The sequence below is a fragment of the Cibotium barometz genome, chromosome 55 (assembly GCF_041138505.1).
Source record: "Cibotium barometz isolate CiBa-2024 chromosome 55, ASM4113850v1, whole genome shotgun sequence".
In the NCBI taxonomy this organism is placed as follows: domain Eukaryota; kingdom Viridiplantae; phylum Streptophyta; class Polypodiopsida; order Cyatheales; family Cibotiaceae; genus Cibotium; species Cibotium barometz.
The window spans coordinates 18,506,528-18,521,442 of NC_141100.1; the positions used below are offsets into that span (position 1 = coordinate 18,506,528).

The 14,915-nt window shown below is 43.7% G+C and overlaps 1 protein-coding gene across 7 annotated transcripts in view; it reads left to right on the plus strand.

Annotated features, from left to right (window-relative positions):
• The window catches only part of LOC147607456 (Spc97 / Spc98 family of spindle pole body (SBP) component), a 139,017-nt gene that overhangs the window by 21,402 nt on the left and 102,700 nt on the right, over positions 1 to 14,915 (plus strand). For all 7 annotated transcript variants that reach the window (XM_086790844.1, XM_086790845.1, XM_086790841.1 and 4 more), the window contains exons 3-4: positions 5,700 to 5,900; positions 6,006 to 6,377. In XM_086790844.1, coding sequence (XP_086646970.1) covers positions 5,700 to 5,900; positions 6,006 to 6,377 — 573 coding nt within the window. The remainder of the gene's footprint in view (positions 1 to 5,699; positions 5,901 to 6,005; positions 6,378 to 14,915) is intronic.

Consider the following 14,915-nt stretch of genomic DNA (forward strand, 5'->3'; position numbering starts at 1 on the left):
TAGTGGGAGGTGCGTATGTTTAGGCCAGCCACCTTCGAAGACGCACTCTCACTTGCGCAGAGTACTGAAATGAAGCACAATGGCGGAAAGCCCAAGACTTCCCAGCCGGCTACTCCCAAGGCTAATACCTCGGGGGGAAAAGGCCAGAACCAGAGGGGGTCTTTCCGAGGACAGAGCACGGGAGCCTCTGGCTCCAAGAACTCGACCAATGCGCCCAAGCTTACTCCAGCCAGAAAGCCAGGCAGGCAAGACCGGTGGCAAGTTGAGTGCTGAGGAGATCAATCGGTACAAGGAGGAGGGTAGGTGTTTCTTTTGTCATACAAAAGGGCACACTTCTCGGGAGTGTTCTAAGAAGACTACCACTCCACCGACCATCACCCCACCCTCCATGGCTTCAGTGGTGAGTCCAGCTCCCACACAGACCCTAGCGGCGGCTGTCCCTAGTTCTTCGAATCCCAATGCTTCGGTTGGAGCAATCATTAGCCGGGAGCTCGAAGATAAGCAGAAGGGCACCCATGACCAAGAGTATGAGCGTAACGAATTGCTCAAAAACTTTGGCTACATAGGTGGCTAGAGAGTCATTGTCTTGTTTGACAGCGGTAGCACGGAGGATGTGGCCACGGAATAGGCCGCTCGGCGTGCCCGTTTTGTCTCGACTTCGGTGGACAAGCAAGTTGAGGGTTTTAGCACAGGCATGTTGACGAGCGTCAAGTTTGAAGCTCTAGGTGCTAAATTAGTCATTCAGGGATAGAGTTTGTGCGTGATTTTATGGTTGCCCCTCTTGTAGGAGCAGACATAATCTTGGGCATTCAATGGTTTCACAAGTTCCTTCCTGATGTCAAGTGGGACAAGCACACTTTCCAGATTAGCCGGAATGTGTCCAACTCTCCAGTGACCATTAAGTATGAGCCAGGAATCCCGATCTTTCCGGTCATAAGTCCCTTGCAGGCTAAACGAGCAATCAGGAACAGCGCACATTGTGCGATGATTTACATCTAGATTGCCCAGACGGTGGCCAATGCTTCCAAGAAGTATTTGGCTCTCCATGAAAAGTTCGAGAAGATTTTTCTTCGGGACAATCTTCCTCCCCAGCTCCCTCGTCGAGACTGGAGGACCACAAGATCGACCTCCTCCTAAGCTTGGAACCTCCGAGCAAGTTTCCATATCGCCTTTCCAAGGCAGTGGAATCGGAGTTGGACCGCCAACTCCAAGAATTATTGCGATCTGGCTTCATCCGTCCCAGTGAGTGTGTCGCCATTTGCAGCATTGATCTTGTTTGTCAAGAAGAAGGATAGGTCTTCTCGATTGTGTCGATTATCGTGCACTCAATAAGCTGACTATCAAGAGTAGATTCCCAATGCCTCGAATAGACTATATTCTCGAGAGGCTGAATGGGGCTAAGATGTTCTCAAAACTCGATTTGAAGAGTGGGTACCACCAGGTGAGGATTGTTGAGGGGGACATCCCCAAGACAGCCTTTCGTAGGAACGGCCCACTATGAATTTCTGGTCATGCCTTTTGGCTTGACGAACGCCCCAGCCACATTCAACCGCATGATGATGCGGGTGTTCCGGGAATTGATTGGAAAGTGTGTGTTCATATTTCTGGAGGACATACTGGTATTTTCAGCTATTGTTGAGTAACATGACATTGATGTGGAGAAAGTCTTGAAGTTGCTGGAAAGCAACAAACTCTACGTCAATGAGAAGAAGTCAGAATTTTATTTGTTCGAGGTTCATTACCTTGGATATATAATTAGTGCAAAAGGCATTCGACTTGATCCGGCCAAGGTGGCCGAGATTGTCAATTGGGAAGTACCACGGACTGCTTATGACATTAGATCCTTTGTGGGTATATGCCAAGTATACTCCACCCACATAGACAAGTTTTCTGACCTCTTGGTGGACCTCACCGATCTGCTAAAGGGTGTCAAGACTAAAAGGCAGCGGATTCAAATGACTCCATGAGCGTTGGAGGCATTCAAGAACCTCAAGGTGGCTTTGTTAGAAGCGCTTGCCTCGTGGGACGAGCCGTTTCAAGTGATCACCGATGCGAGTAACATCGCAATTGGAGGTGTGTTACAACAGAATGGCCATCCAGTAGCTTACATGTCTCGTAAGTCACTGCTCGCGGAAAAGAATTACTTGGTCTACAATTGGGAACTCCTCGCAGTTATTCAAGCCTTGAAACATTGGAAACATTTCCTTTATGGCCGTGACTTTGAGGTTCGCAGCGACCATCAAGCATTACGTTGGATTCAGATAATGCCAAGTGCACAGTGGAGTGACCGATAGCACCGCTGGAGCCAGATATTCCAGCAATTTGGTGGTATGATTGAGTACCTTCTCCAATCCAGTGGTCGATGCTTTGAGCCGGAGAGACAGGTGACTTTGATTTAGATCACTAGACTTGACCTTGTTGGTACGGGACTAGACGACATGAAGCACACGTACGCGGATTCCAAGGAATTCGGTACACAGTGGGAACATGCAGTGGATGCCACAAGACCATGCCACTTTTTGATACGCCATGGTTGGCTTTTCTACAAAGGCCGACTGTGTGTCATGAAGTCGTTCAGGGCAGCTCTTCTCCATGACGCCATTACTGGTGGTCATCGGGGCATGAATTTGACTTTGGAGAAGTTAGAACGGCAATATTATTGGCCAAAGATGAGGCGAGATGTGTTTGCACATGTGCAACAATGTGACCTTTGTCAAAAGGTGAAAGCTCCTCGTGGGAAGAAGATAGGGTTGTTATAGCCCTTACCAATTCCTGAGGGACCTTTCCAAGATATATCGATGGATTTTGTCACGAATCTGCCTCCCAGTCCGGGTAAGCGTAATACTCAGTGCTTGACTATAGTTGATAGATTTAGCAAATTTGTTATGCTTGTTGTCACCATTTGGCCACCCAATTGGTCCACCCGTGCTTTCTTATCATGTATGTACATTGGACTGGTGTCCATGGCAGTTGTATATGCCGGGGATTGATGCCACTCATGTGATACTGTGGACTTGGCTTTCCGTTGGGACCTGTGTCTTCGTGTACATTCTCGGAAATGCTTGGTGGATTGGTGTTCCATTGGGTCTGGTACCTCGTGTACTTGCCTAGAGCACGTCTATTTTGGTATAGTCTCATGAACGGGGATTGTCCATACCAATGCTGCATTGCATAGCATCTTTATGTGCTTGCTTGCAATTGAAATTACATGCTGTTTTCATGCTTGCTTGACCAATGTGTAGTTTCGGGTAAGGGGACGCCCGCCGCCCGCGAACCGTGCGTGTTAAACTGTCTGCTGACATGGTTATGTGGCATGTGGACAGGTGGTAAGTATTGGTCATAAACCTAGCCTTAGGAGTTAGCACTTATTTATAAGTGAGTGTGTACACACTTCATTAAGTTTTGGGCGACCAAAACTCACTTATAAATTATGACCAGCCCGGTGTTCACACACACTGATGTCCCGAGGTGGACATAACCCAATGTCCACCGCCCAGACCTTATCCCCTTTGTACAAAGGGAGTAACTGTGTCCACTCTAGCTCGCTCCACAAAGCACCTGCCTGCTACCTACACTGGACAACTCACCACCTCACTCTTCCTCCTCTCTCTAGAGATGGGCGCCTCCTTCATGAGGGCTGTTGGGCTGCATTTTCTGCACTTTCTCCTTCGCAACTCCATTTCCAAGCTTGCTAAGGTGTTTCTCAAGCTTCCAAGAGTGTTTCCGGATGCTAATTACTCTCCTACTTACTCCCAATGACTGAATTCAGCAAAACAGCTCTCTTTATTGCTGTAATTTCTGGTCTTTTTGCTGAAAACCCTAATTTCAGCCCTCCTTTCTCAAGTTGAATCATAGGGGAAGCTTTCCCAAGGTTCCCTTCATCCTCTTGAAGACTTTTGTCACGAAGAAATGCGACAAATCGAAGATCTCTTCACTCCAAGGACTTCCATCGCGAAGACTTCCGCTGTCATCAACTCTACTTGCAATTGGTAAGCTTTAATGCTTAAATATGGAAGCAAGTAGTAGGAGGGAGGAACCGGATTACAAGATCACATACCCTCTCTTTCTCTCTCTCATACACACACAAACATGAAAAAAAAGAGGAAAATGTGAGGGCAGTGCCACACAAGATCTAAAATATCACATAGATTTTTAGATATTAGTAAATAATTCACCATAAAAGAACTTAAGGGTATGCAATTGAGATGGAGATGCTATGTAGAGTGAAGAGTACATCACACAAGGGAGCAGAAGACGCTCTTAACGTCAAGTAAGATACCTTGGGTAATTACCCTGTTCCATTGATGCAATCTTCTGTTCTGCTGTACATGCAATCAATACAAATCGAATAATGTGTGTGGGATCAGTGGCCATGTAATGAATGCACGACAACACTACATAGCAATTGTCATGTCAAAGTAGAGGAATGCCATCATGAAAGACTCCATGAATTCAGAGTTCAGGATAACAAGGGGTTGTAGATGATTTACAGACTGGTTGCCAGAAAGCCGTTCCCATTCATGAAGGCTGGGGCAGGGAGGGGATTACTGGATGTGATCTGAAGCGCAAGATTGCAACACAAATTTTTTAAGGTTCATACATTCTGAGAATTGATGATGATGTGCAAGACCGGGGTTGCTTGAAATGCCAGGATTGGCAGGAATGGCTGGCGTGAATTGCAGATTTGGAGTTTTCAGAGCTCCACAGTGAGTGGTGACGATTGGGCCAGTATAGTGAGGATACAGATTGGAACAAGTACTTGAAGCTCCACAGTTCAACTTCCTCACAGTCCTTGATGGCAGATTGCCTTTTGTAGATGGCTACTTACATCTTCCATGCAGCTAGAACCACTGGAACCATGGGATGGCTCTTATTCCTAGAAAAATGCAGATGGACAATTTAGCCCCCTTTTTAGCACAACTTTTGGAGTGAGTGATTGCATTTCTACTGATGGTTTCATAATGTGATCATAGCACATGAGAAGACACACATCTCATGACATGAGAATTGCGATAGGCAGGTCAAAGTTTGCTGACAGTGTGACACAGTCTTAGTGGGCAGACAAGACTACATGGAGTATCAGAATGGATAATTCACAACGTTTGCAGTTTTGTGACAGCGTGAAGTAAGGCCAGGGACCTCTTCAGGTGTCTTGCTTGGCTGACACTGCACCTTACTCATTTTGGTCTCTTGAGGTGTTATATTCAAAATGGTTCTTTTATGCACACATTGTAAGCAGTGTTCAAAAAAAAGTATTTTCCCAAAAGTGGAAAACCTTCATGGTTTTTATTTTATAACTTCTCAAAATATGGAGGTATTTGTACCTTCAAGTTTTAAATTTGAAGGTATTTTTCAAAATATGCAAGTGCAAACTACACTAAACTTGGGTTTTTTTCGAACACTGATTGTAAGGTCTCTACTAGTAATGCCATGTTTGTCTATTTCAGTTTATATCGGCCTATTCTGACTTCCTTCAGTCGATCTCTTCTCTTCTTGTCAGCCTTTTTGTTCTATGTAGATTTCTTATACTTTGCAAATTATCTATGTTGATATTAAAACTGAGTTATCAAGATTGTCTGCCTTAACAGCCAGTAACATCCACTAGATGGAATCGTGTTCAAATAGGCTGAAACGCTTGTTAAAAAGAGGATCTTGTCTGATAAGATTATTTCCATTCTTGGTATCTTCTTTGTTGACAGGAAGCTGATAGTGTTCACATTGAGCTTCTACGATATTTGTTTTCTTGTGCTTGCCAGCCATATCTGGTATTTATTCAGTCTTGGCTCTACTGTGCCACTGTTAAAGATCCCTACAAAGAGTTCATTGTGGATGAAGCTGTTGTCATGACAGGTGCAATCTCTCATGAGCCTAGGAAGGAGCATCCTCTGACTGACCTGAAGGTGAATGGCTCTGTTCTTGTGTTTCTGGTCATTATTGCTTTGTGAATTTGCAATTGCTGTGCTTAGTATCAGTATAACAAAATGTTGGCTCTTATGCTGCTGCAGGTGCAAACTTCAGTGTCTGCACCCTGCTTTTTGGAGGATATATGTACCCCTCTTTTACGGGCAGGCCAGCAGCTGCAAGTTTTACTGAGGCTTGCTGAAACCGGTGTTGCGGAAGTCACCCATAGTTTTACCAGCAGCAGCTCAAATGATTTTGGAATGTTGGCAGGTGCATTGAAGTGCTGGACTGAATTTGCAAGTGAAAAGTCTGTGTTCTCCCCCATTCTAGTCTTCAGTAAAGAAAAGCTTGAAGAGCTGATTGAGGAACGTAGACATAAACGCCATGAATTGATGCACAATTTCGATTCACTATTTTCAAGCCTCCACTTGCAGAGCCAGGGGTCTGATTTATTGGAGCAGTCCAATCTGTTAAAGGTGATCACCTTCTTCTCTTGACTTTTGTAACATTATTTCTGGCAATCATTCACCCAGACTTCAAAAGCATGGTAGTATCAATGGGTTTCTCGTGTTTTGTCTATCTGTGGTTTTCTTGTGTCTTGCTACCCATGATATGAGCCAGCACGGGGTTGCCCACTTGGAAGGTATGGGTTAGCAGTGCTTGAGTAGAAATGCATTATTATTTTTACTGCCTATTTCAGCCTACTTGGCAAAGCAAGCTGTTTTTTTTTTCTATATCACCTGGATGGTATTCGATCTCTTGACCACACTTCCTGTGGGGAGGACATTAGGTTGGCCTTGTTGACTTGTCAACTTAATGCAGGAATTGTTTGAAGAGGAAATTCTCTTTTTCCGCCTTACTGCTACGAAGGCTGCTCTGTTTTCATACAAGTGAGGAAGAAGGGTCATTATATGATAGTGGGGTTGGCCTCCCTGGACTTGTCTACCAGGCAGCTTGCTGCCGCAGTCTGACTTGCATGTGTGTGTACAGAGTTGGGTGTTCCATGCCCCTTCTCATGTGCATGCCCACCTTGGCCACTGTCGTAACACTGATTCTTTGTCCAATAGGATAGTTTGAAATGGTTAGACCTTGCCTACAGAAATGAGCTTTGTCACATCGAAGCAGGGGCCTTGCTGGCTACTAAATATTGTCATTAGTAGAGAACTTGTAACAAATACTTTCAAGATAGTTAAAGTGAGATGTGTTGGCCATAAAAGTAGAGAAAGAGTCTAAAAAAAAGATGATCTTTTATCCCAGAGCGACAACAAAATTTCTAATTTTTAACTTTTGTATATATTAGTACTTGACCTGCACTCTTGGTATTACACTGCTGCCATGTGGCATGTGGCTAGAGAGGAGCTCACTGCTCAGACCTGCCACGTAGAGAGCGTGTGGCAGGAGAGAGCATGCAAGTCATGGGCCCATGTGTAGAAACAGAACTCAGCAATCACCTTGAAATAATATTTCAATTGCCCTATGTACCAACTTGTGAGCTTAGATTCGAATATGAGTGACTATATGTGTGAATATACTCATAGTGTGAGACGTGCATATGTTTTGTTGGGATGAACACTACTATAAATATGTATGTGTATGTGTGTGGGTTCACACCTCTCTCTCTCTCTCTCACACACACACACACACATTTTTTTTTTTGTGAAACCACTGTTTACATTAAATAGTAAACTGTGCAGTCATAGTCAAGCAAAGCGGGTGGAACTATGAGAACAAACTAGAAAAACTGGGAAAATTTTTCAAACTGCTGGAGAAGCTTGTCAAAATCATAGCAATCTCGAAGAGACCGGAATAGGGCAGTGCGAAAATAGGGGAAGGGATGAACAACATCACTAGAAAAGTGCAGATGATTTCTGGTGGAATAAATGGTCCAAAGAGCCCAGAAGCGCACCAATGCGAAGAAATTATCATACCCCGGTAAAGCCGGGGACAATCTGCCAAAAATCCAAAAAAGTTGCCCAAAGCGTTGTTGAGGGAATCTATACTGCAGCAGTGCTGTCAAGTGTTGAAGAAAATCGTGGGAATGCAAGCAACTCCACAACAAGTGAGGTGTGGTCTCGGGCACAAGGCGGCAGCACCGACATAAAGCTGGAGCAATACGCCTTTGAGCCAGTAGAGTGCCAACTGGTAGCGCGCCCGTAATGCATTGCCAAAAAAAGACCCGCTACTTAAGTAGCAACTTTGACTTCCTCACACACACACACACATGCACACACGCATGGTTCTCACCCCAGTGAGAGCAATATTTATGTTTTCATTCTGTTTTATTTTCCATTCCATGATAAGATATGCCATGGACATTATTGTACCACTTTGGTCTCATAGGCCCATTGGGTCTTTAGTAGACGCTTCATATATCTTTCTTTCTTTTCTCTCTCTCTCTCTCTCTTACACACACACACTTTTTTTTTTTGTAAAACCAGTTGAAATTGCATTATATCATAAATGTACAAAAGGGTTTGACATCAAGAGGATGTCTGAACCCTACAACTTAAAAACAGCAATAAAAAAGTTCTATGCAAGATCAGGGCAGTGCTCAAGAAAAGAGCCTATGCCCTATCCATTAGAAACAGTAAAAGAAAAGCTGAACACAAGAAACATCCAAATCCTCCTCATGCATGGCATCATATAAGGACTGCCGCAACGAGGCTCGGAAGAACTCATAAGGGTGCTGAAGGGGTGAATTCAGATATGCATGATTTCGCTGTAGCCAGAGGGTCCATAAGGCCCAGAATCTGATCCAATGGAAGAAAAGAGAATACTGTGACAAAGAAGCTGATAACGTGCCAAACATCTAGAAAAACTTGTAGAACCTGTGTGCAGGAAATCTGAGAGATAAAAAATAGGAGATCTTGTCCAGAAGGTCTTTGGAATATGAACAAGACCACAATAAATGTGGAACACTCTCAGTAGTATGATGACATCTTGGACAAAGAGGAGAGGCAATCCTTCTTTGAGCCAATTTCACTCCCACTGGAAAAATACCGACAATGCATCTCCAGAGAAAGAGTCTCTGTTTCAATGGCATTTTCAATTTCCATATCAATGTCAGTTTTGCTTTCCACCAAGCTAAAGACTTATCCAGATGCCAAAGAGAATTAGCATGCTGAGCAATCCATGGAGGAGGTAATATCAATCGATAAGCCTGTATAGAAGTCAATAGATGCAAAGGTTGAGAGGATAATCTTGAACTTGAAGACTGAAGATGCCAATCTTGAAGCCTGTCTCTTACATCCAATGTTGGAATCGGAATGAAAGGGAGTAAGAGATCTGCAATAGCTTTCCATATAGATCTATGATGCATCCCAAGATTGTATTGTTGGCATGCTGCCGGAAAAGAAAGAATTTGCCCTCTAGTATCCACTACGTCGTCAATGAACCGGATGCCCAATTTCATAAGATTGTAAGCTTTGATTGGTTGTTGTACAGCAAGGGGAGAGTAAAAAACAGCACTCCAATGTATGCTTTCCATTCGAAGCGAGGAAGCTATAGAAGCAGGATGGGGAGACCATTTGATGCGAGAGAGCACTTTCTTCCAATCCTGAATCAAGGAAGTGGAAAATGGACAACCAGGGATTTTACCTTGAAATTTGCCAAGTACTACTTCCGATGGATCAACCAACCAACGACCATAAGCATTTGTGCGCATCCGACCACACAAAATTGCCAACATGATAGACCAAGGCTGCTCTTGTTGAAAAAAGGTTTTGAGCATAGTGATCTTTCTTGCCAGCACATGAAATTTGATGTTTATAATATTCAAACCACCATGCATTTTTGGCGAGCAAAGCAGGTCCATTTTGAGCAACCTTAAAGCTTTGTTATGAAGCTTAGTTTTCCAAAAAATCTCCATGGCTTGAGACATAAAAGAAGAAAGATCTCGAGATGACCAATGTAAGAGAGGAAGGTAGAATTGGACATAAGCCAGAACATTGGACTGAACAATTCGAAGCCGTACATGTAATGGCCAAGTGGAGATCTTCCAATATTCTAATTTGTCCTTAATTTTGTTTAGCACCCAAGATATTTGTTGCTTATTTCTGATTTTCCAGCCAATGGGATAGCCCAAGTGTCTCACTATGCTTTCCGGATAAATAATCTGGCCGGGCCACAGGATAGCATGCCAGTCACAATGCTTGAGAGGTAAGAGTTTTGATTTCTGAAAATTAATTTTTAAACCAGCTGCCAACCCAAAATCTGAAAGAGTATCCATCAATAGACGAAGCTCCAAAGGACTGTTCTTTGGCATGAAGAATGAATCATCTGCATAAGCCTGTGCAATGAAAGGCCGTGAACCAGAAATCTGAAGCCCCTCTAACTGTCTAGTATCAACCAGATGATCCATGTAAAGAAGCAAAGGATGCGAAGCAATAGCATAGAACAGAGCACTGAGAGGGCATCCCTGTCGAACTGATCGTTCTAGAGTCCAAGACTCAGACAAATGTTTCCCTATAAAGCATTGAGCAGTGGAATCTGAGTAAAGCCAATATATGACATTAACTAGCTTTGGCCCAAAACCAAGTTTAGACATGATTTGAGAAACATAATCCCACTGCACCGTATCAAATGCCTTTGCCACATCCACCTGCATGACCAAGACATCTTGAGCAGAGTATTTTGCATATTCCATTGCAATGAGAGTATTGGAGATATTATCATGTATATGCCTTCTTGGAACAAAACCATATTGCCTGGGATGAAGTCCATCATGAAGGATATCCTTTATCCGGTGTACCAACATTTTAGCAATAAGTTTATATATAACAGGCATCAAAGTGATAGGCCTCCAATCATCCATTGTCTCACACAGAGGTTTTTTGGGCAGAAGCTTAACCAGACCATGCTTCCAAGCTGAGGGAAGATGTTGATGCTGCCAGGCTACATTAATGAGCTTCAAGATTGGACCCTTCAATTCAGCCCAGAAGGCTACAAAAAATTCAACCGTCAAACCATCCCAACCTGGGGATTTATGTTTACCCAAATGCTTGAGGGCTTCATCCAATTCAGTATCTGAAAAAGACATTTCCAGCATTAAAGCTTTTTGTAAAGAAACAATAGGAGAAACAAGCTCAATAAATCTGCTCCAAGCCAATGCAGCCTGAGATGTAGAAGAAGATGGTAGAGAAAAAAGAAGCCGAAAATGATCCAGACATTGTTTTTCTAGCTGCGATAAAGTCTGGGTCCAAAGACCATCCGGTTTTCTGACTCTCATGATAGATTGACTTTGTTTGTACGTGTGTAAGTTTCGAAAGAAAGATTTCGAGGAGCAGCCCTTATCTAGCATAGGTTTAACTCTAGCCCTTGTCTGCCATTTGGAAAGCTTGCGTTTATCATTAGCATCGATTATGGAAGAAGCACAAGACAATGAATTCTGTTCAGAAGCAGAAAGAGACCTTTGATGGCTAATCTGTACCAAGGACTGCTTGTATGATTTTGCCCACTGGATATGCTGTCTGGTTTCTGCCATGTACCATCTTCCATATTCCTTAATGACATTTTGAATACGATGTACAAAAGAGTTCCAAGCAAAATCCAGATCCTCCTGAGCATGAGATAACAATGGCTTACAAGCCAATCTGATCATTTGCTGGAATTTTTCATGAGAAAGATATAATTGATTAACCTGCAAATGTCGACTAAAGAGAGCTGAATATCATCCAGAGGCATACCAAAAGAAAGGTTGAGCCAGAGTGGAGTATGATCAGATAGTTGTTGAGAATAATCAGTCCACATTTGACATGTATAATCATCATATTGCTGAGCATGAATAAGATACCATCTATCAAGCCTGGCCCAATATTCTGTAAAAGCATTATGATGATATGTGAATCCCAAAACCGAAGGGTGAGTTGCTGTCGCAGTATGAAGAGATGAAGTCATATGTTCCCATCGCTAGATTTCAGAGGGAAGCATATGGGATTTATGTGTGGTATTGTCCTTCCAGTGAGGAGAATTATTAAAATCACCACAAAGTAGAGCATTTGAAGACCAAGGATATTGGTTTATGGAGTCCCACATTTGAGCTCTGGAAGCTGAAATTTGAGAGGCATACAAGGAGCCTATTTCAAAAATCTCTCCATTGATCATCCATGGATAATCATCCATCGGCCACAAAGATCATTATATGCTACACAGGGCTGCAGATCATGTCTGGCTAAAATGCACAGCCCAGAGAATTGTCCAGATCCTGCATAAAATATATCATAGCCTGAAAAGAATCCATGCTGGCCAGCAAAAGAATGCTGATTATGCTCTTGCAGACACACAACATCTGGATGAGTATTATTTATATAATGCCATAGGAGCCTCCATTTATGCTGATTGTAGAGGCCCTGTATATTATAAGAAAAACATTTAAGAGAAGTACGCATGAAAATATGTACAAGAGATGAGCAGTCCTCAAAGAGAAAGGGAGGCATCAAGCCTCTGCCATTGCCACAGGGTCTTGCTGACCCTCAGAATCCAATTCCCTGACTAAATCATCTTCTTCACAAAGTGGAATACCCTTCTTAACTGCATTGACCCATGCCTTTGAGATGGGGCTATCCGAAGAGGTAGAAGGTTGACCAGGAGATGGAGCAGAAGCATCCCAATTGCGAGATTGGAGAGGTCTTTGTTTGAGAGGCACCGTCTTCTTTGCATTGTGCCAACCCTCGTGAGAAGATGAATTATTTTCCACTAGCTTGCTTTTTCCTTTATCCTTGTTTTGAGCTAAATTGGCTTGGTTCCCTGTATGAACTGAAGGCTTTGCTCCTTTAGCTTCAGTCTTTTCCACATAAGTCTTTTGACCTCCTTTATTAGAAGGCGGAGGAATGGCAGCTGGAGGAGGCGGATGAAGGATTGAGGGACACTTAGAAGCTAGATGCCCGAACTTGTGACAAGAGAAACAAGCTCTAGCAAAAATGCCCCATTTCAAAGTGAAATATTTCTTTCCCAAATTAACACCCTCAATCTCAACTGCAATAGAAGAGGGGGTTGGTCTACCAGTATCCCATAAGATGCAAAAACGAGTTTTGTTACCTGTGGGACGAGGGGGACAGATCACTTGTCCCAATGTCATCGCTAAGCCTGGAAGCTCTGTTCTCATGTAATCTGGGAAATCAACGACTTCAACCCATACAGGGCAGTGATGTTTGATGAGATTTTGATAATCCTTATTAGGAGACCAAGGCATGATGTGCACCATTTGACGACCAAAAAATAAAGGGGACATTTCCAGCATCTTTTGTTTTGTCAATGCATCCAAGAGATGAACTTCATAAAATCCTCTGGAGGCAAAATAGACTCCTTCTACATAGCATCCACCTAGGAGAGAATTCACCCATTGTCCCACATCATTAGCCGAGGGTATTTTACCTGGAAAAAAGATGATGACTGCAGTTTGAGAGAGCTTTTTCAGAGGATGCACAAGAGAAGGCAACTTCATCTTGTAGGTGAGTTCCGGAGCAGGTAGTATCCATTCTCTTCTACTTTGTTGAAAATCCTCATTCAACATATCAAACACATAAGAAGCATCTTCAGATGAAGGAGCTGTGGGGGGCAGAGTTTCCCTTAATTGTCTTTTAGGTTCAGGGGAAAGAGCTCTCTTGACATAAAACTTGCTTGATTCTGCCATCGAGACTATTCGATTCAGCAGAAGGACACAGATCAGAAAAAAGGGGACAGCTCTATGGAAAACTATCTTACACAGAAGGAAAAAAACAGTGACCTGTTGGAGCTGCGCACACACACACACACACACACACGCGCACACACACACACACACAGTCCTATACACGTACACAGGTCGCAGAAGACAGGAAGAAGAGCAGATTGACGATGAGAAGACAGCGCAACTGGGAACAAGAGAAGGGAGCGAAGAGAGCTGCAGGGCCGACACAGTCCAGAAAGGAGCCCGACACAGTCCAGGAACAGGCGCCTCACCACACGTGCTCACCCAGAGGGGGCGAGCGGATCGTCTAGGGAGTAGGCGAGCAAGTCGAGGGAGCAGGCGAGCAGGTCTCCACCCACACACACACAACACAGGCGTATGCGCTCACACGTGCACCCTCTCTCTCTCACACACACACTCTCTCGCGCTATTGCAGATATGTGCGCGCACGTGTGGGTGTGTGCACACAGATGCTTGTATGTGTTGATTCTATGTGCACGTACAAGTGTGTTTGTGTGTGCACACGAGTGGAAGTGTGCTTTGTATATGCATGCATGTGTGTGTAGAGTGTGTGCATGCTAACTCTGTGTGTGCACACACACACGTGCGAGTGTGTGTGCCTTTATGTGTCAATAGTGTGTGCGCGCACATGTCTGTGTGAGTGCCCCTCATCTATTAAAGCCTGAATGAAGGCGGCTCACGTTACCCTCATGTTGAGACTGTGTAATTGACTGTGTGCACACGTATGATTGTGTGTGCGGACAATCACATGTGCGCGTGCATCGTGTGTGTGCTTGTATGTACGTATGCCTATGTATGTGCACGTGTATGTGTCTCTGTGTGCACGTACGCAAGAGAGTGTATGTGTGCACGTACGCAAGAGAGAGTGTGCGCATTTATGTGCCTGTGTGTGTGGATGTATGCATGTATGTGTACGCGTGCACGTTCGCTTTTGTATGCATGTGCATACAAAAGCGTGTGCGTATACTCGAGTTTGTGCACGCACGTGTATTTGTGTTGTGCGTGTGTATGTAAGTATGTGTGTGCATGCTAGATCGAGTGTGTGTATATATGCGTCATGTGCTCATGTGTGGGTGTGTGTGCACGCACGTGCATGTAGGTGATTGGGTGTGAGTCGATTCCGTGTGCATGTATGTGAGTGTGTGTGACTTTGTGTACACGCGTAGTTGTGTGTGTGTATGTATAAATGCATGTGAGAGTGTATGCATATGTGTTTGCGTGTGTGTATGTGTATGTGTGTATATATGTAAATTTTTGTTAAGAAAATATATTTTTAAATAATAGAAATGGTTATTGCTTTTACTTTTTTTTTTCATTGGTGGAGATG